The following is a 22,073-nucleotide window of genomic DNA, read 5'->3' as shown; positions in this document are numbered from 1 at the left end:
AACAGCTGATTATAGTTTAGCAAAGTTTTTTATGATGAAGGTGAGTGGTTAGTATGATTTAGGAAGATCCATCATTGGGAGAGGAAAGCAATGAGGTAGTGTAGAAGTTGTGAGCATTGCTGATAAATGTGAGTTTCATATTTCAACAAAGAGCCTCATAAATGAATGAAGTTCCAGTGAATTAGAAAGAAGAAACTTAATAAGAGTACATGTATAAGAAATAAGTGCAGTAGGAATCTGAATGAGTTTGTAGTAGCCAAGGTGGGAAGTCATTTTTGTAGCAAGGAGAAAGAAAGACCATAAATAAATAAGCGAGAGAAAAATTAATATTGCTACAAAAATGACTGCTATACTGAGTTCAATATACTTTAATTTGTCGTAATACTCATCATAACATAATGTCTTAAAATTCTAGACCCATGGCTGTTACTAAGCACAGTGCCTTCATGATTAGCATTAGTTCAGTTGATGGTCTGGCAATTCTGAAAAACAAACAGAGCCAGGTAGAAGAGGAAAAAAAACCAAACCAAACCAAAACAAAACCCAACTTGAACAGAGGAAAGAAAACTCAATTTTATAAAAATTCTTGACTGCAACAGCACTAGAGGACATTATCATTATAGAAAGCATAAACTACCACTGTGGCTGGAACAGGGATAGTAGGTCTACCCGGTGCTTTCCAATGAGCAAAACCCCTGGGTTTATCGAGGACGGGGGTTACAGATGTTATAGATGAGGTTTAGGGGTTTTTGTAGAAACACGGCACTGTTTCTAATGACACAATACTTCAGCTTTCCTTGTCTTTTTGACATCTACTAAAAACCCAGGACATCATTACTGTTACTAAAATAATTCTTATTGTGTCTTATTATGGTACCTCCGCAGTCACACATTACTGTTGAACAGTTTCAGTTTAATGTGACAGCGATGTAGAGGGTAAGGCAGCCATTCTTTTGCCACTACCGTTTATGTTTGACAGCAGCTGGCTCACCAGTCCCTGTATATGTTGTTTATGGCTTAGATGCGTGATTTTGAGAATGGAGAGGAATTAATTTATTGTGTTCAGAGGGTGTAGTAGACATGGGAAACAATCCTTACGATATTTTGGTGGTCATGGGGTATCATCTCTTTTTCCAGGTTTATACAATGTTTTATATCATGGTGCTTTTCGACATGACTGGGACTTGTAGGTAGTACTGCTGAACAGTAACTGATAATAATGAAATGATCCTTCCTGAAGATATATAGCTCTGAGCTTTTAAAAAGTCTTGAGATTGCTAAAAGAAATCTCATGGCATTGTAGTTCATATATTATGAACTCTTGCAGAAAAAACAAATTAAGAAAGGGGTGTTGGGTCAGGGTTGAGTAATGACTAAATGTCAAATTAAAAGACTTCATTCAAAAACTGAAGCAAAAATTGGAATAAGATGAGGGCAAACTCAAGATAATGTTTATTCTAAGCATGTGCAAACGTCTTTTTGATGCTGTTTTCAAAATGATGCAGCAGCTAAATGTATTATACCCCTGGGAAGCATAAACCTTAGGGCCTGATTCTCCTCACTACATAATAAGAATGGTGAAAAGTAGCCTTAAAGTAGGTATAAATTGCATTTAAATCGTCTTTACAGCTCAGCAGTGGTAGAAAGGAGCCTCAATATAAATGAGAATCAGGTCCCCAGTATTTATTTAACCCTTGGGCTTTGTATATCATTTTATTTGCACCTTTAAGAGATTTGCAGAGGGATTTTTAATCAGGATTCGGTGTACAGAAAGCTAAATGTTTTCATTGCCTTACAAGTAACTTTAATCATAGAGGCAGATCATTCTTTTTATTTCTCAAGAGGGAATGGTAGAATTTCCTGCCTTTGTACAAACTAAGCTAAATGTTTCTGACACCCATAGTACAGTGTCAATTGGAAATTCACATTTCATGTAATAACAGACCATTTTAATTTCATGAGCTAAAGAATTGGTTTCCACTTGCAAATTGTACCGAAGAAAGCAATATTGTCAGAAGAACTGGCACAGTGCTTCAAGAGATAAATCTATTGAATTAAATAAGAGGCTTTCATTACCTTTTACATTGCATTTCCGTATAACATAAGCATTAATTAAACTCTTCATTGCTTTCTCCTATTCAGCAGAGCACTTGCTCGGTCTGACAAGAAATGCTGCCCAAGAAAACATGTGGCACCCAAACACAGTCATTAAAATACACTTACTCAAGCAGAAGGGAGGGAAGGGTAGAAGGGGAGAATGTTTTGGTGCATTTGGGCAAGTGGGACTTATCTACAGAAATACATGATTTCTGGGTTTTAAGTTTTGACAGCAAGATAGCTCTGATGGCTTCTAACAGGACATCTCACTAGGTATTTCTCCAGGCATTCTGAATACAAACAAAAAGCAAGCAATTGTATTTGAATTTATAAGTATATGTCTACTTATGAGGAAGGCTTCTTCAGTGTGAGGAATCATTTTTGGCATGACACGGTTCTTCTGCTTTTTGAAGTACCAAAACAACTCTGCACAGTGTGTCTCCCCTCCTATGTGAGGAATGCCCAACTATGGCAAAGCTGTTGATATAGATTCAAAGTGTTCCAAATCAAGTGATCAAGATTTAAAGAGCTCTTTGGATAGCCCACCTTCCTTAACTGAAGAGATGTCATATATATTTGATTCTGAGACATTTCTATCTGTATTCTAATACTTCTAATGCCTTTTTTTCTTGCGATTCCAGGGGAACATTTGAGAATCTGCCCTCAGGAATATACATGTTGCACCTCAGAAATGGAGGACAAGTTAAGCCAACAGAGCAAACTGGAGTTTGAAAACTTAGTGGAGGAGACAAGTCACTTTGTACGCACCACTTTTGTATCCCGGCACAAGAAGTTTGACGGTAGGCTGGATATAATTTACTTATTTTCAAGGTTATGGGATTTAAAAGTCAGTTATCCATAATAAATTCCAAAGTTCTTTTCTTTATAATTAGATATCGCATTTGCAGTTGTCAGTTTGGCTAAGATAAGGGTTAACTTACAGCTGGTATGCTTATCAGCCTTGTGAGTATTGCCTTTAATTACAATGACATCAAGAATCAGACTGTTAAGCGCCTGCAGGCTTGGCTAATGTTGAAAAAAGAGATTAGATATGCATAGAGAGGTTTATAATTTTTGTCTCTTGGTTTCAAATGCAAAATTTAGGTTTGCAATTATATTCACTGTTGCAAGATGAACTGTAGATCTCCCATGATTTTTGTTATTGCAAAGCAGGTTTTTTTGTAGTCTGCCTTTTTGTAGCCTTAAGGCTGTATTTTTTTTCCTGCATGATTTTCTTGTGATGTACAGAATCTCTTAGAGGGCTTCTGGCTTCCAAACACTAAGACCTCAGTTTCGTTTGAGGGAGATTGGCATGCAAACCACTTAAGCAGTATTGAACACATCTTTTATACCTAGAAAGAATTGACAAGGACAGTTTGGGGTTTTTATTTGTTTCTAATCAGTACTCCAATCTCTTCTGGTCCTTCACCTTTGTAAGGTCTTTGTATGATCAAGAGTTCAGTGTCACAGTTTGCTAAATGCTTGACTGCATTAAGCAGTTTTTATGGTTGCGTCCATATTTACAAGTCACACTGTATTGAGCTTTTCTCATGAACAGCAGATTAGCAAAGAGTGAAAGAGCTTCAGAATATTCAGTCATGGCTTTATCTAAAGATGAAATCTGTATTTATGTTGAAAGTGTCCCCCAAGCATCTCTGCATTTGTGTAAGTTGCAAAGGGTCTGACACAAAGAGGTGTAAATTGGCATTGCAAAGGGGATTGCAGAGCTGCATCTTTGCCTGTAGGTAGAAAGCCTGCAAACGGGTGCAGTAAAGCTGGTTAGGCCCAGGTAACAGGGCATGTGCACACATGTAGGAGAATGGTGGAAAGGTTATCCCTGAAGGTGGAAGCATACTTGGAAACTCTGAGGTCGCATTCAGAAAAAAAGTGAAGATGTCTCTAACTCTTTAGGGTAATTCTATATCATTCTCTTTATGCAATTAAAGATATTTTTTTTTTCTAATATCGATTCTCTCAATATGACACAGAAGAGAAGATGAATTATAAAAGGAGGGAATGGGAAATGTATAATATGAGGATGAGCTGGAGAAAAGTCCCCCGCAGCAGATCAGATGCTAATGTAATTTAGAAAGTATCCTTAGTCCTTGGAAGGACTGTGGTGTGGATGACTGTGCAGAACTCTGCATTGTGATTGCTTCCCTCTTTAATGTGAAGTTGGAACTTTCTGTGTAGTGGATTTTCAAAATTTTACTTGGCTTCAAAGGACCTACAAAAAGGTCCAGACGTTGTGTGCGGTATTACAAGATGCGTATGCAAGCAGAACAGACATTTCAAACCATCTATGGCACATAGAGGGCTTTTCTCTTTTTCTAGAAGGAAGCCAAGGTGGTGGCTGGTGTTCAGTGAGCAGTGCAGTTTACTGAAAACGCTGGGCTCATTGACCACAGAGCTCAGATAGTACCTTACTCATTCTTTGGCAGCTTGAGGTCTTTTTATATTGCATAAACTTAAGCACATTACGGCTTTTTCAGTAACCTGAAATTCTGTATCTTAATACTGATGGTAAGGTATATAGCTGAAAGTTACTGACCTGTTGTAAGTATTGCTTTCTGGGATTCTTACGGATCTGCTCTGCAGGAAGTTGGATTAAAAGACTAAGTGGTTTCTTCTAGTTTTTCATTGATGTTTTAAAGGGAATTTGCAATGTGAAGTCTTATCAAAGAGCAATTGAACTTCATGTATACTTTCACGATGTTAATGCTATTCTAAAACTATTCAAAAGTTCACTTATGTGGAAAAACTGCTTAGTCTTTCTAGAAGGGCAAACACATTAATGGAAAAATATATTCACCTAATAGGCTGTCTTTCAGTATAAAACCAGCTAGATTTGTTGGAGTTTAAAATAGGATGTTGCTTTTCGGTGTAAAGCAAATATTGGATTGTTAGATAATGTCAATGTTTTAACTCTTCAAGAATCTTCTTTTTTTTGTTTTAATTTGGTACTTTGATTGCACAAGGGAGTTCTGATACATGATTCTACCATTTGATGCTAGTGCACCACAAATAACAAAACAAATACAGCCAACTGTGATGATTTTATGGAAGTTGTGTACAGGAGTTGTGTGTATCAAGTGCAGCATATCTAAGCAATAACAGAATATATGAACACTTAAGTAATGTTGAGATAGAGAGTATATTAGCATTGCTCCTGCGAGGAGATAATTTAAACTAGTGTTGCTGCCAGCCTCTTTGTTCATGCAGACATTTATATAATTTTGCAAACTCTTAAAAGGACGTGGAAAATCTTGTAGATTCTTGCAATTTATTTTTTTTTTCCTGCTGTACCAGGCATATCTTAGGCTAACACTAATCTTTGCAACATAAGACTTTCTAGGGGTATGTGAACTCTTTGTTGAATTATGATCTGACCTTCATATGCCTTGCCTTTCCTACCTTATTTGCTTTCTGTCCCACATCCGTACACTTAAGCATAGATGGAATGATTTTCTGATTTCCATTTTGAGAGATAATTTGAGGTCTGTTTTCCTTTTCAGGATTTTGCCCCAGATTCCTATTCATGATCTAATCTACAAGGAAACTCAATATACTCTAACTTAAACATTGTCTCTTTAGCCTCTGGTGAGACGCACATTCTTACACAGAATCACAGAATCAGAGCATGGCTGAGATGTGAAGGCGTCTCTGGAGATGGCCGAGTCAACCCCCCTGCTCAAAGCTTGGTCAGCTACCACAGGTTGCCCAGGACCATGCACAGCCTCTTTGGGCAACTTGTGCCAGTGTTTGACCATCCTCACAGTAAAAAAAACAGGGGTTTTGTGTTTAGATGGAATTTTCTATTTTTTAATTTGTGCCTATTGCTTCTTGTCCTGTCACTGGGCTCTGTTGTAAAGAGTCTGGCTCTGTCTTTTTTAGCTCCCCACCTGACATTTATACACATTGAGGAGATCCCTCTGAGACTTCTTTTCTCCAGGCTGCACAGTCCCAGATCTCTCAGGTTCTGTTCATTTGAGAGATGGTCCAGTCCCTTCATCATCTTACTGCCCTTTGCTGGACTTGTCCGTATCTCTCTTGTACTGGGGAGCCCAGACCTGGACCCTGCACTCCAAATGTGGCCTTACCAGTGCTGGGCTGAGAGGAAAGTTCACCTCCCTCAGCCTGCTGGCAATGTTCCTACATCATTGCTATGTCAGTTTTATATTTCATTTTACCTAACATGCAGTACTTTCCAAATCTACAAGAACTAATTTCTGTAAAAAACTATAAGCAGAAGAAGCTAAATATGAAATTCATAACAGAGAACTTTAGAAACTATTAAGTATTTTAGAACCAGCTATGATCAGAAGAAATGTCTGTCTTTTAACTGGAAATCATTCCATGCATCCTAGAGCCCTGTACAATCTTTCTCATTTCTTACTCATTTGTCCCCCACATCTCTAAGGGTTTGTCACTGTGTTGGGACTTTTACCTACTCCATTCTTCTAGATTCATTTTTTCCTAAGTGTTTTATTCCTTGTGCAATGTGAGGTTCGATGATGTCTCAGAGCCAAAGATTGACAATAGTATTTTTCTGCAATTTCACTAATGGATGCAGGGGGATCCAGGGAATCTTCTCCTGAGAATCTTGCCTAAGAAAGCAAGCCTTGGAATGAGAAAAATTCCTTTGAAACAGTAGGTGCTCAACGTTCCTAGCAAAGAATGCAGTATCTGTTTCAACGATGGGACACACAAACCTTTCCAAAAACTAGGAAAAGGAAAAAAAAATCTTTCCAGCAGACAGGAAACACACAGGAAGTGAAGAGTTCCAGCAGATACGGATTTTTCTTTTTCTTCAAGGCTTTGGGTAGCACTAATCCAAATAAGCAGACACGTAATGATCAGGTGTTTCTTGTTCCTAGCAATAGACAAGCAATTGAGCTCCAATTCTTGGACCCCCACTGCATACCTCAAAGAAGCTTAAAATATATTATGCTCCCAGTGTTGCTGTAATAGTATCATCTTATTATCACCTATTCCCTTGCATAGTGGCATTGCTGAGCAGCTGTTTCACAGACAAGCCAATTTCTTTTAAGTATTGCTCCATCAGCAGCCGAAACCAGCCTTACCGGAAGGTTTTGTCATGAATGTTAATGAGGAGACAAATAGCTGTTCAGTGACATTTTCTTACTAATCCTTTGAGTAACTACAGGAAAATCATAGCAAATAATTTTGATTTAAGCTAAATAGATCTGAACTTGATAAAAGAGACACTGTCTCCTCATCCTCATTAAAAAAAAGTACAGTATTAGTCTTGGTAATGGTATTAAAAATGAAAGAATGTCTAAGAATAGCTGTCATGAACTTGAATGGATATAGATAGCCTTCAGCAGAATGTGTGAGGCATGATGCCATTTAAGGAAAATAACCTGAATAGCATAAGAACCAATCTGCAGCTGCATTGATCTGTCTTACAGGGTCATCATTCCCCATGCTCCTCTTTTTTACAGTCTAGGAGAACTGTGATCCATACCCATTAGTGCTGCTTATATTTCTTACAGTCATTACCAGCAGTAGTTGTGTAAATTACAGGGCAGGAAAGAAAGTTTCAAAGATAATCCCCCAAAACAATACCTGCAAGAAGTTAACATCCCAGAAACCTTGTATTCCCTTTTCTTTTCTTGCACAATTTATGAAAGAACTTGGAGAAAAATAATGTTTATGAATCTTTTCTTGATATTAGAGCTGACAAAAAGGTGTTTTGTGAAGCTGCTTTCCAACAAAGAACTCTTTGATGGGATGAACTCTTGTAGCCAGGTATAACTACCTCATTAAACTTGGCAAAAAAAAAGCATGGAAAGTAAAATAAGGGAGATGCTGGAAATCAGAATACACTGAGGCTCCGTCGTGTGGCCAATGCAAGTCTTCTGCCCCCTGCTCTCCCTTCCTCCTCTCCTTGCTGCCCAGCCTGCCAGCCCAGCCTGAGCCCCAGATCATGCCTGGAGTTGCGCTGATCTCTGTGGACTTCTGCAGAGGACGGGGAGTGCAACAGCACAGGAGCCCACTTGCACACTGGTGCTATCATGGTCAGCGGGTGAAGGATGGACTTTCAGAAGGATATTTTTTTTCATGCTTTGCTTTGAATGTGAAAGGGCATGATTTTCACAGGGAGATTTTTCATTTGTTTCTTTTTTTTGTTTGGGGTTTTTGTTTGTTTGGGTTTTGGTTGGTTTGGGGTTTTTTTTGTTGGAAGCCAGATATCAGAAAGGTCTGCCTTTTCCACAGACCTGTTTGGGAGGCAGGAGTCTTCTAAGGAGTGTGGGAAAGTCAAATAGACATAGCATAACCTGTGTATTTTATGCAGCTACTCATTATTCTAGTGCTGGCATGTCTGTGACAGAACATAGGCTCCACCATACAAAAGCTGGGATACCAGATATTTTGGGGTTTAGTTCTGAGCAATGTGATGGGGTTTTATTTTGTTTTCTTTGTGTTACAAGATTTCAGTGTTGCTTTGCAATGTGTTTCCCATCAAATGCAAAATCCATTGCAGGACAGGTAGATTTTTAAAACTCCACAACTGTTCATCTGTAACAGCGCTAGTAGGGCCACAGTTTCCGTATAATTCATCTACTGTTTTAACACACTATATAACTTCTGCACTTGCCAAAATACAGGCCATAGGGCTGTCAGAAGCCTTAAAAAAGGTAACATCTGCTGGCTTGTAGTATGTAACTGCTTACAAGCCTTCATTGGACATCTGGCGTGAGTTTCTAAACTTTACAGAGATCCTTGATAAAAGATCCCTTACCTTATATTTGATAGGAAACACTAATTGGAATATAAAATATTCTACACCTGATCCAAATCCTGTCAGAGTTGATAATAGTCTAGGAGGAATCTCTATTGCCTACAAACAATTTTAGAGTCAAATCCTGTAAGATTTGTACTGAGATTAGTGTTTATCAGTTTCGCGTATTATGTCAAAATCTGTAAATTGCATTAGGGCAAAATAAATTATTTTTTAAAAATTAACCAAAAAGAGGTGAGGTAGCAAGCCTGCAGAACTTGGAAAGGAAGTATTGTCCCAGTAGTAAGAACAGTTTCCAGCCAAGGGTCCAAATTCCTGTAACCTGGTCAAGTCCCATACTGAAAGGCAGCACTGTGGGAACTGGTGTCTTCCGCACGCTCCCTGCAGCTGGAAATGCACTCTGTGCATTTGGATGGCTTCTTCTCTCTGCTCTTCTGCAGCTCCGTTTGCTAAATGCAGCTGGTGAGTGGGGCATGTAATCTTCTAACCAGCTGCAGCAGGTTTATGAAGCTGCAAAGCAAAGGACAAGCTGCTACCTTGTGCTGGAACAGGCGGAAATGATCCACTCTCAGATGAATCTTGTTAGAAAGCATGTTCTCCAGGTATAGCCAAATTCAAACAGGCTTTGAGAGGGCAGGGATCCAGTGTTTTTCCTGTGAAAAAGAAAGCAGAATTTGCCTTGCTGACTATTAGATGTCCACGGTGTAGGGACCTCCTCCTGTCAGTAGGGAATTATAGGTGCAAGTCATGCTGGTCTAATGTTTACACCTCAAATAGGTCAGGAAAATCTCTCCCTGAAGTGCTTATTTCTCTATATTGATTAGAGAGGGCATTTAGTTCAGACAGAGATGCCTATACTGTGGACTTACACATTTGTTCAGATAAATTCCACCCTGAGGAACATAATATAGGAGTGAAACATCTAAAACACTCTTGAGGGTCTCTTCATACTTTATTTGCCTCTTTTACAAAAGTCATCCTCTGCTTTTTTCTGTAGTATTTTTTGGGGAAAAAGACATTAAAAATATGCACTATTAAAAGACATTAAAAGTAAGCACTATGGTGGTCAGCTTTATCTTATGCTGGTTGAAAAAAACACTGTCTTGTTGAATTCAAATGACATTTAATCTTTGCTGAAGCTCTGAACAGTGTATGATTTTAATATTTTATGATGGAATTTGTTTTCTGAACTTAGTGTCCAAGCCTCCATAAGTAAAATTACTGATTTACAAATACTAAAATCCTGCAATTAAAGATGTTTCATATGCATATGAACGAGAATAGGATTAATAAAGGACTCAGCCTTAAGTCTATAACACTGATGCAAGACATCAGTCTTGTGACAATCAGCTGTCAGAGGCTCTGTTGCTCATACCTGATTCTTCCACTGATGGTGGGTGCTCACCTGACACACAGCAAGGACAAAAGCATGCTGTAAGAACAAAAAATAGGGTCTGTATATAAAAATCAAGCTACAAAACAAGGTTACTCATACATGGTGTCAACACCCTGGATAATAGGAACTGTAGCCTTATCATTTCTCATTTGTGGTCTTCAACCCTCATTAAATGCAGAAATACTATTTTTTTAGATGAATCTCTTGACCGTAATACTTGGGCATTGTTCTCTTTTTGCTGCCCTTCTTTTCTTAATTCTTTTGCCTGTGTGTCCAAACATCTGGGAAATTAAAAGCAAACTTAGAATAGTATATCATGAAAAGAATCCTGGAATATTTGAAAAATGATGTAGTGAATCTCTGTCCCTTTATCTCTGCTTATCTAAAAGACATTTTAAATTAAAGTTTCCTTTTTTCCTTTTACCTCTGCTCTGTGGTTTACCATAAAAATAAGGAAATGACTCTCTTTTTCTGGGAGTAGAAAAGTAACAGAAATGTTACTTTTAGCAGTAAGATAGATCCTTTAGGGAGAAAAGGGAACTGTATGCCTATGTGCCATAAGAATACTTGTAGAGATAGTTTAAAACCAGCCATATTAAGATCCACTTGTGCTATACTTAGTGGCAACTATGAAAATTCCATATATAAAACAGAGCTACCAGACCTTCAGGAAGAAGACAAGAAAGATGTGGCACAGCGGTATTGCTTCTGAAGTCTTCCCCGCTTGCTATACATTAGCTCTCATTCTATACCCGTAGCTGAGAGATAAAAATAAACATATGCTGCCTACACTGCCATAGTGCAATCTAGCTGCTTGTCTGTGTAGGTGCTGGTGGAGAGGGGCAGCAGTCGGTCTCTGCGTGGGCAGCCCCACTCGGTGCTGGGGAGGGCTGACAAACGCTGTGCGGGCAAGCTGGTTAACGTAACGCCATGCTTGCAGCGCAACTGTCGTTAGGTGTGACGCCACCGTAACGAGCAGTTGCTGCTCCAGACAAAATAAAAGCAGATCAACAAGATATAAAATCTGCTAGATTGTCCATACTGCAGTTTTTCTTGATTGTTGGTACTGTGCAAGAACATTCAGGTATCATTTCTGAAGTCTTGGGCTTAAAAAAAATACATGGCTCGATACATAGAGGCACCTAGATTATTGAAATGTTTCAATTTTCCTGAATATATTGGAATGCTACATTTCACTGATTTTCCATAATTTTTTTTATGGATTCTTTTTCTGATTATTACTGATACAGTTCCCACTCTTTCACTTCTTGGGATATTTACATAAATTGGGATCTGTATTTTCAACTTTCCCATCTTTTCCAAGTTACACTGAAATGTTTTCACTTAACGTGTTTACTGTATATACATCACATGCTCACTTTACTCTGGGGTATGTATAGATTCATTTACAAGCTGTATCAGAAATAAACTATTTCATTTTCTTCTAGTTGTAACCTGTGTGCTTCATGCATTCAGAATGATATTTCACTGAAACGTCAGCTGAATGTTTCAGCAACATGCAGATCAGTTACCTATCATTAACAGCAGTGATATTGTAAGGGCAATGCATAGAGCAGGAGATTAGCTGGGAAAGGAGGAGAGACAGGTAGGACCAAAAATGCTGTGCCATGAGCTATCTATTATGACTATAATCATGTAAAGGACAGTATATATCTTTCAGAGCCAGTCTTAGATGGGCAACTAGATGCAGCTTTTGTGGAACTCAGTCTTCATATTAGTGGAGAGACAGATGGTGGACACCATTTCTACTTGAAGTGTGCTTTGAAGCTATACTAAGAATTTTAATAAAATGAACAACGGATCTTAAGGCCTGAAATATATCTTCTTTAATATATGGCAGGTTATTAATTTAACATTCTTAGGTGAATTTATTTATTGTGCATTGATACTTTTTTGTGGTATCATGGGAGCATCTAGAAGCCATTTGCTATGTCTGAGTTAGTTAGAAAATTCATCAACACACAGCTAAAAGGCTGTCCTTGCTCTTGAAGAGCTACACTCGTGGTGAAAACATTAGACATATGTGAAGCAGGAAGGAGGTGAAAACAGCTCATTTCAGTAACGTAGGACATTTTCAGTTAATGAAATCTCAGCAAGATTGTGGCCAAAAAAAGGCAACAGGAGGTAGCTGTTGAGTACTACCTTTGGTGAGTGGGTACAACGTATGTGATTTAATTTTTATTCCAATAAGAGTAACTTGACTATGCAGGTAATAAAACTGCGCTGAAGAAATAAATTGTGTTGCTGTCTGCTTTTTCCTTCTTCTCATATTGAAGCATTTTAGTAGGGGTGTGCAGCTTAAGGCAGGCATCAATTTATAGATACTTGTATAAAAGTTGAATCAAAGTTTGGTAGCACCACAGAGTAACTGGTGGAAGACAAGGTGATCTCTGCTTAATGTGAACTAAATTTTGGAGCATGTGAGATCTCAAGAGGGGAAAAATATGACAAGCTTGCATGTGAAGGAATACAGACTAGGAAAGTTACTATTTTCTAAGCACAGTTAACTATTAAGACTAAACAAATAATGACTATTTGGGTTGTTTAATTTTCAAAAGCTGGAAGCAATTACTTGAAGAAAACTCTGTTTCAATCACCACACAAAGCAAGAAGCAAGATTTGAAGTTGAAATATATATTTCATGTCAATGAAATGCTATAAAGATTTAGTTTTGAATTTCAGTAAACTCAAGTATTTTGAAGGATTTCAAATGCATACTAAAGGTTTTTTTCAACCGGAAAGTCTGACATTTGCTTTTAAAAATGAAGAGAAAAATTATTATAAACTTTTTTGCAATAGTATATTTTATGGCACAGTGAAATTCTATGAATTTATGAAAAGCATCAGCACTGCATTTTTAATTTTTACAAGTTTCTGATGTTAACACTTTGATCAGCTTTACAAGCAAATCTCAAACACTCCCAGGAACGTAGTGTTTTTTCAGTGTCTACTTTTGCATATATCTCCATAACTTTCCTGGCACTCCTACAAGTAAATAACATCAATTTAAGCTCTCATTAAATAACTTGCAGGGGGAACCTGTCTCACCTTCTCTGGTGCCTAAAGAAGTTTCAGTACTGGCAATGAGCTGAATATGCTTCTAGGCTATGAGGAGTGGATCCCAGAGTCTCAGACATCTCAGGATCATTTTCGGGCTCTGTTCAAACCCAGCTAGCTGGGATCTGCTGCCTAGTGAAAAGAACTACAGCTAGTGGAGAGCTACAGCCATGAAATTAGTCTCATTTTTAGTGTGATGCCCAGAAGCCATCTTTTTCCTATATGTAGTCTATCTTTGAGATTCAGCTTCCTATTTTGATACCAAAACATACACAATCTGATATTTTAACAGGCCACTGTGCACTTGTAGGAGTGTTGGTATTCAGCTCCTAAAAGTTGTGATTTATTTATTCACACATTGGATTTTAAGTCTAAGTAAAAGTATACAGGCTTGATCATTCTCATCTAATTGTCTATCAATAGAAGAGGAGATTATTTTTGTTTGTTTCAATTAGCTGGAAACTCGAACCAGTGAAAATTCCATGTTTAGTGAGGTTCATTATATTACCACATCCCACTTGGTCCAGTTTTGCCACATTAATGCACAATCCAATCATTCTTGGAGTTTACTTTTTAGAGTCTTCTTCTAGCAATGCGATCAATGGGAATGACAACATTTCAGGCAAGATGCTGCTAAATCAAACAACCTTCTTAACTAATCCTGAGTTGTATAGTGCACTCTGTACCACACATGGCATTTTTCTGCACCAATGTGGTGCTTGAAGTGCCATGTCTGAAAAATCACAGCAGCATGAGAACAGTTCGGAGATAAAGGAGAAGAAATGGAGAGTTGAGTGATGCTAGTAACAGTTTTCCAAATAGGTGACTGAAGAATACACAGTATCACACATCGCTGTCTCTAGGATGCTTCCTGGGATTTGTTCTCGAAATGTCATTAATTAACTGTTGACTGTTTATCAGGGAGTGTAGTGACAGGACAAGCGGTAATGGGTTTAAGCTGAAGGAGGGTCGATTTAGATTAGATTTTAGACAGAAATTCTTTACTGTGAGGGTGGTAAGGCACTGGAACAGATTGCCCAGAGAGGTTGTAGATGCCCCATTCCTGGAAGTGTTCAAGGCCAGGTTGGATGGGGCTTTGGGCAACCTGGTCTAGTGGGGGGTGTCCCTGCCCGCAGCAGGGGGGTTGGAACTAGATGATCTTTGAGGTCCCTTCCAACCCAAACCATGATTCTATGATTCTACGGATTGCTACTCAAAAGCAAGCACTTAACCACTCTTCTAATGCATTGGTATAACCATAATTTTATCAATACCAGTTATTAAGACATTGTAAAAATTCAATTCATTCTGTTCATTCTATTGACTTAAAGATATTATTTAGCAGATACACAGTTGTACTATTTAAATATCAATCAATCCATGCCTAAGTCACACATTTTGTATTCTGTGGAAGCTTGTGTCCAAGCTGAAGTTATTTTAGTGTGCTGTATTTTTTTTCAGCAGTCCACTGCCAGAGACTAGCTTCTCAAGCAAGTTGTATGGTGACATAATTAAAGATAGGGATAAAATAAAACGCTTAGCAGGATAGGGAACCCTACATGACAGCTTCTCTGTTAAATAAAAATGAGATGTTAAATATCAAGTGACCATTAAGGAAATTTAAATTAAGAATTTATACAGCTCTTATACTGGAAATTACCCTATGACAGACTTTTCTTCCCCCTCATGTTTTATAGTCACAGTACCACGCTCCTTGAATAACGATGGACATATCTTTAGTATTTTTAGGAGTTTCAGTGTCATGCAATCTCTGTATAAATGTGATCATTGGGTCAGGACCTGCCTTATTAAATCTGCATACCCTTGTATAAGTACTCCTTTTTATACCAAAACAAAATATCATGAAAATAGGAGAGGCTTTGGAAAGTGAAAAAGAAACAGGAAAAAGTTTCCAAAAGGCCCTTTAATAGTGCTCCTTGCGGAAGGAAGGTACTGCTGGTCTGAGGAGTCTGAGTGTACTTGAATTCTATTTTTCTCTGATTTTACATAGTTCTTGGAAAGGAAAAATTATTAGTGTTAGTTCAAAGTAACAATTGACCACTTCTAACAACAGAGCCAGAAAGACAATACTATTCTTGCCAGGATAATATCATGCTTAACTGTTCACAGAGAAGCCTAAAAGCATAGGTATTTATTTGGATTTTCTGTCATCTTACATTCCTACATTCTCTTCCTTAATGTGACTGGTTTTTTGAACTGCTTGATTTCCTATGCACTGAAATCCATGACAGTACATAAAACTAGAAAAATCCCTGTTCAGTTCTCAGCCCAAGGATAAGTCTGTGTTAGACCTAAATATACGCAAGCTTAATGCCAGGCCTTTGCATGGGGATCAATTGCATTTTCAGCTAATGCATAAAATAAAATGCAGCAAGCCAAAGCAATGTTGTGCCCATCATTTTTTAAAAGCACTTTGAAACTCCTTATCCTCACCTTCACCTGGGCTGTGCTTATGATTTATGTAGTTACAATGCTGAGAGATGTGTTTCTCTAGCATGATCTAGTTTTCTACTTATGCATCAGTAGGTTGCTTGCTAGTAGTGGTGTGCCTAGGAGGAAATGGTTTTGTTCATCTGTTTCTAAAGATGTCCATGGAAGAAGAGTGATGCAGAAGAGGAAAGGAAGATTAGAGGTGAGAGGACAGATGAGAACTGACTATACTTCTATGGTGGCCTTAATCCCATGAAAGGAAGGATAAGTGTTGAAACCTGGTGGACTGAGGAAGGCCACCACAGCAAAAGTGTCTCACTGGGCAATCCGCAAGGCTTTATTGCTATTGCAGTCGATGGATTTATTTGTCAATGGCTGCAGAATCTGGTAAATCATCTCAAGGCATAAGCAGGAGAAGATGGCTGTTACCTGAGGATTGTTTACCAGCAGGAAGTTTTTGTTGTTGTTGAGTATTATGTAGTATGTAAATCTGTCCTCCTCCTGGCACCTGCTTTTCCTCTTCAACTCAAAAGAGACTTCAGAATGTAAGGACTATCTGTAATTAGGCCTTAAATGCACAGCTTGAAAGGAAACAATCTTAGCACAGCATAAAAACAATAGCAGTTTCCTTGTTTGACTAAAATTTCTGAATGTCTTAATCTCTCTAATTTGCTTCTCTAATGCTGCTTTTTACAAGTTGCCTAAATAGAAAATGTGTTACTATGCAGACTGGCAATGCCCTTATCGATAACATATATTGTATTTGTTTATTTTTATGACTTTAAGTGTACCCAGGAAAGCTATAATCTGTATTTAAGTTAGGACTAGCAGTGATGTGAGAAGCTTTTTATGTAATCTCTGGAATAAAAACAAATACAGCATCAGGGGTAAAAAGCACAGAGACAGTGACAATTTGCGAGGATGATTTGTGCATCCCTAATGCAGTGCTATGGGTGTGCAAAAGAAGGTATCCCTGGACTTTCTATTAGCAGGTCTCAAACTGAGACTCAGGTGATAATATTGCTTGTGAGTTTTCCTACTCAGACATTACTTATCCTTCTCACTTGAAATTTCCTTCATTAATATGATGAACATGTTTAGACTGGTTAAACTCATATCGTTCAAGAATTTTAGATGTTGAAGTTTAGGATCAACCACAAGGTCACCTTACTGTGATGATCATGCATACCATCAGCCAGCTTTAAACCAACTAAACTGGTTTAGCTTGTTAAATCATCAAAAATGTGTTGTGGTTTATTCAGATAAAAGAAAGGGCAGGAAGAGAGAGAGGTGAAAATTCAGTTGTCTGGCCATGTAGTATGGCAAGTAATTCTTGGAGATAAGAACAAAATACTGTCAAAAGAGTAACAAAATTAGGAGGTGGAAATTTTGTGAAGGAGGAACTTGATAACAGTGCTTGGCTGTCTGCTTATGCTCAGCTGTGACATAAAAACATCAAAGTATCAATGCAGATTTCAAACTCCTAGAAAAGGGCCAGACCCTGCTTGCACCAATGCCTTACCACTTAGTCTATTTAAAAGACTTTATTAGACTACCCAGTGAAACAGCACACTATCAAATTCACTAATAGACCATCTACAAACAAGTGCAGCAAGTTCTGCAACAGCTAAAAGGTTTCTTCTCAGCTTCTGTTTGCAAAACATGTGTGAGTTAATGGAGTATCACATTTATATAGTGCTGGGGCATTGACCTGAAGTCTCTTCAGGAAATAGATCTAGGTTTTAGCTAGACATACTGTGCTTTACAATGGAAATAGCCCATATTTTCTAATAAGATGATAGTGGTGTTTTTTCATTAAATAATAAAGGTGGATGACAACTTTTCTATCCCTGATTCTTTACCATCTATACATTACTACGCTGTTCTTTCTTGGAGGGAAGTTATCTTCCAAATAAGTCTAATTTCTCTGTTTTTGCTAACTTAATTATTGAGTAAACCAGGGCAGCTCAAAGTTTACAGTAATGATCCCAGTAAATCCCAGTTTATATGACTAGAGGAAAGAAAATAATCTGATTCTGTTTCCAAAGAGTTCAGTGCCATTTGGGAAGGAATTTGGGGAATGGTTTAGAAATTCCTAGAGATTAGAGCAGTTCTAAGGCCACATTCATTGTGAAAGCATGATTCTGAGATTAGTTGCAATGATAATTAATAAGCAGAACTTTTTCTGATGCTGTTGTCTGTCTGTCTATCTATCTATCTATCTATCTATCTATCAGTCATATTTTAACTGTTGAACATAGAACATGCTTATGGATTGTCAGGCTTTCCTGTTAATGTTGACCTTTCTTCTTAGGCAGGATTTGAAGAAAGACTAAAAACAGATTTAGTAATTAGAATTCAGTAGATAAATTACCATCTGAAAAATACTATCCCCTACCCCATCCAATACCAAAAACGACAATTATGAATTGCATATTCATTTTCTGAATGACATGGTTTGTTTTCAAATATGCATCTGCTTCAAATATTTCTGAAATTTGACTCAAGACACTTTGCTGAAAAGAAAATGTGTAGTCAGATTTTGCAGAGTTGTCCTGCATTGTCATATTTTAACTAAATACATAATTCTGTCTAGCCACAGAGAAAGATTTCACACATATTATTCACAGGGAGATGAATATGCAAAGTATCGTTGTCCCAGAATGACAGAGATGGAAATCATAGGTGTTAAATGAGAATGTAAATCACATATCCCTAAACCTTTGAACCACAAGGATGCTAACTCATTCTTTCAAGCAGATCTTGACAGTTCTTCTGTATGTGAAAGTCTCAGACATATTTTGGTTTTCACCCCATGTATTTTCATTCTACTATTTCTATTTTCCCTTAAATTTCTTTAATAATTTAAATCGAGATTAGTTAATTAAAGTCTTGAAATTTCATTGTGAACTAAGAAAATATTCTTATAATATATTCATTAAGAAATTGAGGCACATAAAGGTAATCTGACTTTCCTGAGGTCACACAATTTGGTAGCAAAAAAATGGCAAATAGAACAAGGGCTGCTTTTCATCTGCTTTGTCTCAGGCCCTTAGATATAACTTCACCTTTCTTGATGTTAATGCCATGAAGTTTTTAGAGAAAGTCACAGTTTTTCTTCATTTTCATTGATCCAAACTTTTTCTGTAAGCAAGAATTCTTCTTACTTTCTCTCATGAGTTTGATTTTCTCTCATAGTCACTTTTTATTACTTTTTTGTAAATTCCTTTCAGTTCAGGTTTTTTGGTGTAAAAGCATCCAGACCTATAAACAATATTCAGTGAGTACACCATGTTGCCATAGAAGAGGTTTCTGGCTTACAATGTCCTTTGCCTTATGAAATGAAACTGATTTTTTTCCTTGCTGCAACACTGTGTAACACATCCACATTACATTTATTACCCTCAGGTCATTTTTCCCCACATATTCCTGCTGAACTTATTTGTCTTAAATGCATTCACTTGTATTTTTCTAGATAGAACCTACTTAACTACTGACTGGCAATTTTTATTTTCAATCACTACAGGCTTTTTGTCTTACCTCTATATAAGTTGTTGCAGCATCTCCCATTTTGGAACCATCTACAAATTTAATTAATGATGTGCTGTTTGCTCCTTTTTTCCGGTGATTAATAGATGACCCATTTGAAAAGAACACCCATTCTTTATCTGACACAAGCTCTTTGGGATATACTACTAACATAACTAATAAGACTGCTGAAATTCTGCCATAACCTCCTCTCATCATTAGTCTTTCAAAACATCAGTGCTCTCGTATCAAATTTCTGCTGTGCAACTTCATGCCAGCTTCCCACAGCTGAAGTGGATCACGGAACCCCACTTAATTATCAAACAAAGCAAACGCTTTTCTTCAGATCTGTTACCAAATTGCAGTAGACTTGTGGTCTTCTTAGATTCAGTGTTCATAAAAACACTAAAGTTTGGCCGGCACTAAAATTGTTTCTCTGAGTACCATTACTGCATCAACCACTCCATTTTCTGTATCTCACTGGTTATTAAGGTGCCTAGTATATCTCTAAAACAATAAATAACCACTCATCCTTGATTTCCTCAACTTTTCTCAAAAATGAACAAATAACTATGTTATTTCATTAGGCCTGTCTGGGTTTTGATTTCAGGCAGTAAATTCTGTCCAAAGGACCAAGGTACCATTCTGTAGTGATCTAACTATAAATAATGAATATTCAACTTCAGCATATTTTACAGCACTTCTTAGCTGTGCTTTTAAGCAGAACCTCCTGACTCAGTAGCCGAGGCGAGCAGCTACAGTGCTGGCAGGATCCGCAGCGGAGCAATCTAGTGTGGTGCACACCCAAAATGGGGGAACCTCAGGGGGAGGAGACCAGAGAGCTGCTGACAGAACGGCTGATGAGACCTGAGGGGGGCCATGAGCAACAGCAGCCAAGCTCACACACACATGTAAAAGAAGCCCTAGGGCGCACGAGCGACTAGGAGAGCAGCTAACAGGGCGGGCAAACAGGATGTGGCCTGTCAGCAAGGGCCTGGTGCAGCAGATTGTGTGGAAGGGCGTGCTGTAGTTCTGCCGGCTTGACCAGGGAACAATGGTGTCCACCTGGCAGAAAGCCATAGACTCTCTAAGCTCTGCCCACGCACGACTGACGCAGCTTCCCAGGCAGAGCTCCGGTGGGAACACGCTGCCACCCAGGTGCCAGGCTGCAGGCTGTGCCCTGCTCTCACACCAGCACAGGACGGCAGCAGTGAGCACACCTGTGGGAGGTGTGCCCAGGTAGAGGAACTCCTCCGCTTAGTGACAGAGCTCCGGGAGGAGGTGAGTGGGTCGAGGAGTATCAGGAAGTGTGAGAGAGATAGACTACTGGAATCACACCCTACCTTCCCTGGGACAGGTCCCACAGGCAAACAGTGCACGTGACATGGAGGATTCCCTACCCTCTCTCCACCTGTCTGAATACAGTGACTTAAGGGGTAGGGGAGAATGGCAACAAGTTCCTGCTGGATGCAGCAGGCACGTCTGCCCTGTGACTACCCTACCTGCCCAGGTGCCTTTGCTTAATAGATATGAGGTTCTGCAAGTGGAACCAAACATTAACGAGGACAATGGTTAATCTAGCTTGGAAGTGTCATCCTGCATCAAAACTGCAACAAAAGAAGGGGGAAGGAGAATCTCCATCCTTTACTGGGTGTGGGGGAAAACATTGTGACAAAGGATGAGGAAAAGGCTGAGGTCCTTAATGCCTTCTTTGCCTCAGTCTTTAATAGTAAGACCAGTTGTTGTCCAGGTACCCGGCCCCCTGAGGTGGAAGACAGGGATGGGGAGCAGAATGAAGCCCCCATAATCCGAGGGGAAATGGTTAGCGACCTGCTGCACCACTTAGACACACACAGGTCTATGGGGCCGGCTGGGATCCACCCAAAGGTACTGAGGGAGCTGGAGGAAGTGCTTACCAAGCCATTTTCCATTATTTATCAGCAGTCCTGGCTAACTGGGGAGGTCCCAGTTGACTGGAAGTTAGCCAATGTGACCCCCACCTACAAGAAGGGCCAGAAGGAGGATGTGGGGAACTGTAGACCTGGCAGTCTGACCTTGGTGCTGGCGAAGGTTATGAAGCAGATCATCTTCATGCCATCACACAGCACGTACAGGACAACCAGGTGAGAAGGCCCAGTCAGCATGGGTGTGTGAAAGGAAGGTCTTGCTTGACTAACCTGAGTTCCTTCCAGGACAAGGCGACCCACTTAGTGGATGAGAGAAAGGCCGTGGATGTTGACTACCTAGTCTTTAGTAAAGACTTTGACACCATTTCCCACAGCATTCTGCTGGAGAAACTGGCTGCTCATGGCTTGGAAGGGTGTATGCTTTGCTGGGTAAAAAACTGGCTGGATGGCCAGGCCCAAAGAGTTGTGGTGAATGGAGTTAAATCCAGTTGGCGGCTGGTCACAAGTAGTGTTCCCCAGGGCTCAGTACTGGGGACAGTTCTCTTTAATATTTTTATCAATGATCTAGACGAGGGGATCAAGTGCACCCTCAGTGAGTTTGCAGGCAACACCAAGTTGAGTGGGAGTGTTGATCTGCTGGAGGGTAGGAACGCTCTACAGAGGGATCTGGACAGGCTGGATCGATGGACTGAGGCCAAGTGTATGAGGTTCAACAAGGCTCAGTGCTGGGTCCTGCACTTGAGTCACAACAGCCCCATGCAACGCCACAGGCTTGGGGAAGAGTGGCTGGAGAGCTGCCCGGCGGAAAAAGACCTGGGGGTGTTGGTCGACAGCCGGCTGAATATGAGGC

The 22,073-nt window shown here is 39.1% G+C and overlaps 1 protein-coding gene across 1 annotated transcript in view; it reads left to right on the top strand.

Annotated features, from left to right (window-relative positions):
- Positions 1-22,073, top strand: part of GPC6 (glypican 6) — a 788,777-nt gene that overhangs the window by 232,733 nt on the left and 533,971 nt on the right. The window contains exon 2 of the mRNA XM_075741476.1: positions 2,739-2,897. Coding sequence (XP_075597591.1) covers positions 2,739-2,897 — 159 coding nt within the window. The remainder of the gene's footprint in view (positions 1-2,738; positions 2,898-22,073) is intronic.

The sequence above is a fragment of the Balearica regulorum genome, chromosome 1 (genome assembly GCF_011004875.1).
Source record: "Balearica regulorum gibbericeps isolate bBalReg1 chromosome 1, bBalReg1.pri, whole genome shotgun sequence".
Classification (NCBI taxonomy): Eukaryota; Metazoa; Chordata; class Aves; order Gruiformes; family Gruidae; genus Balearica; species Balearica regulorum.
This window is presented reverse-complemented; position numbering and strand designations above follow the sequence as displayed.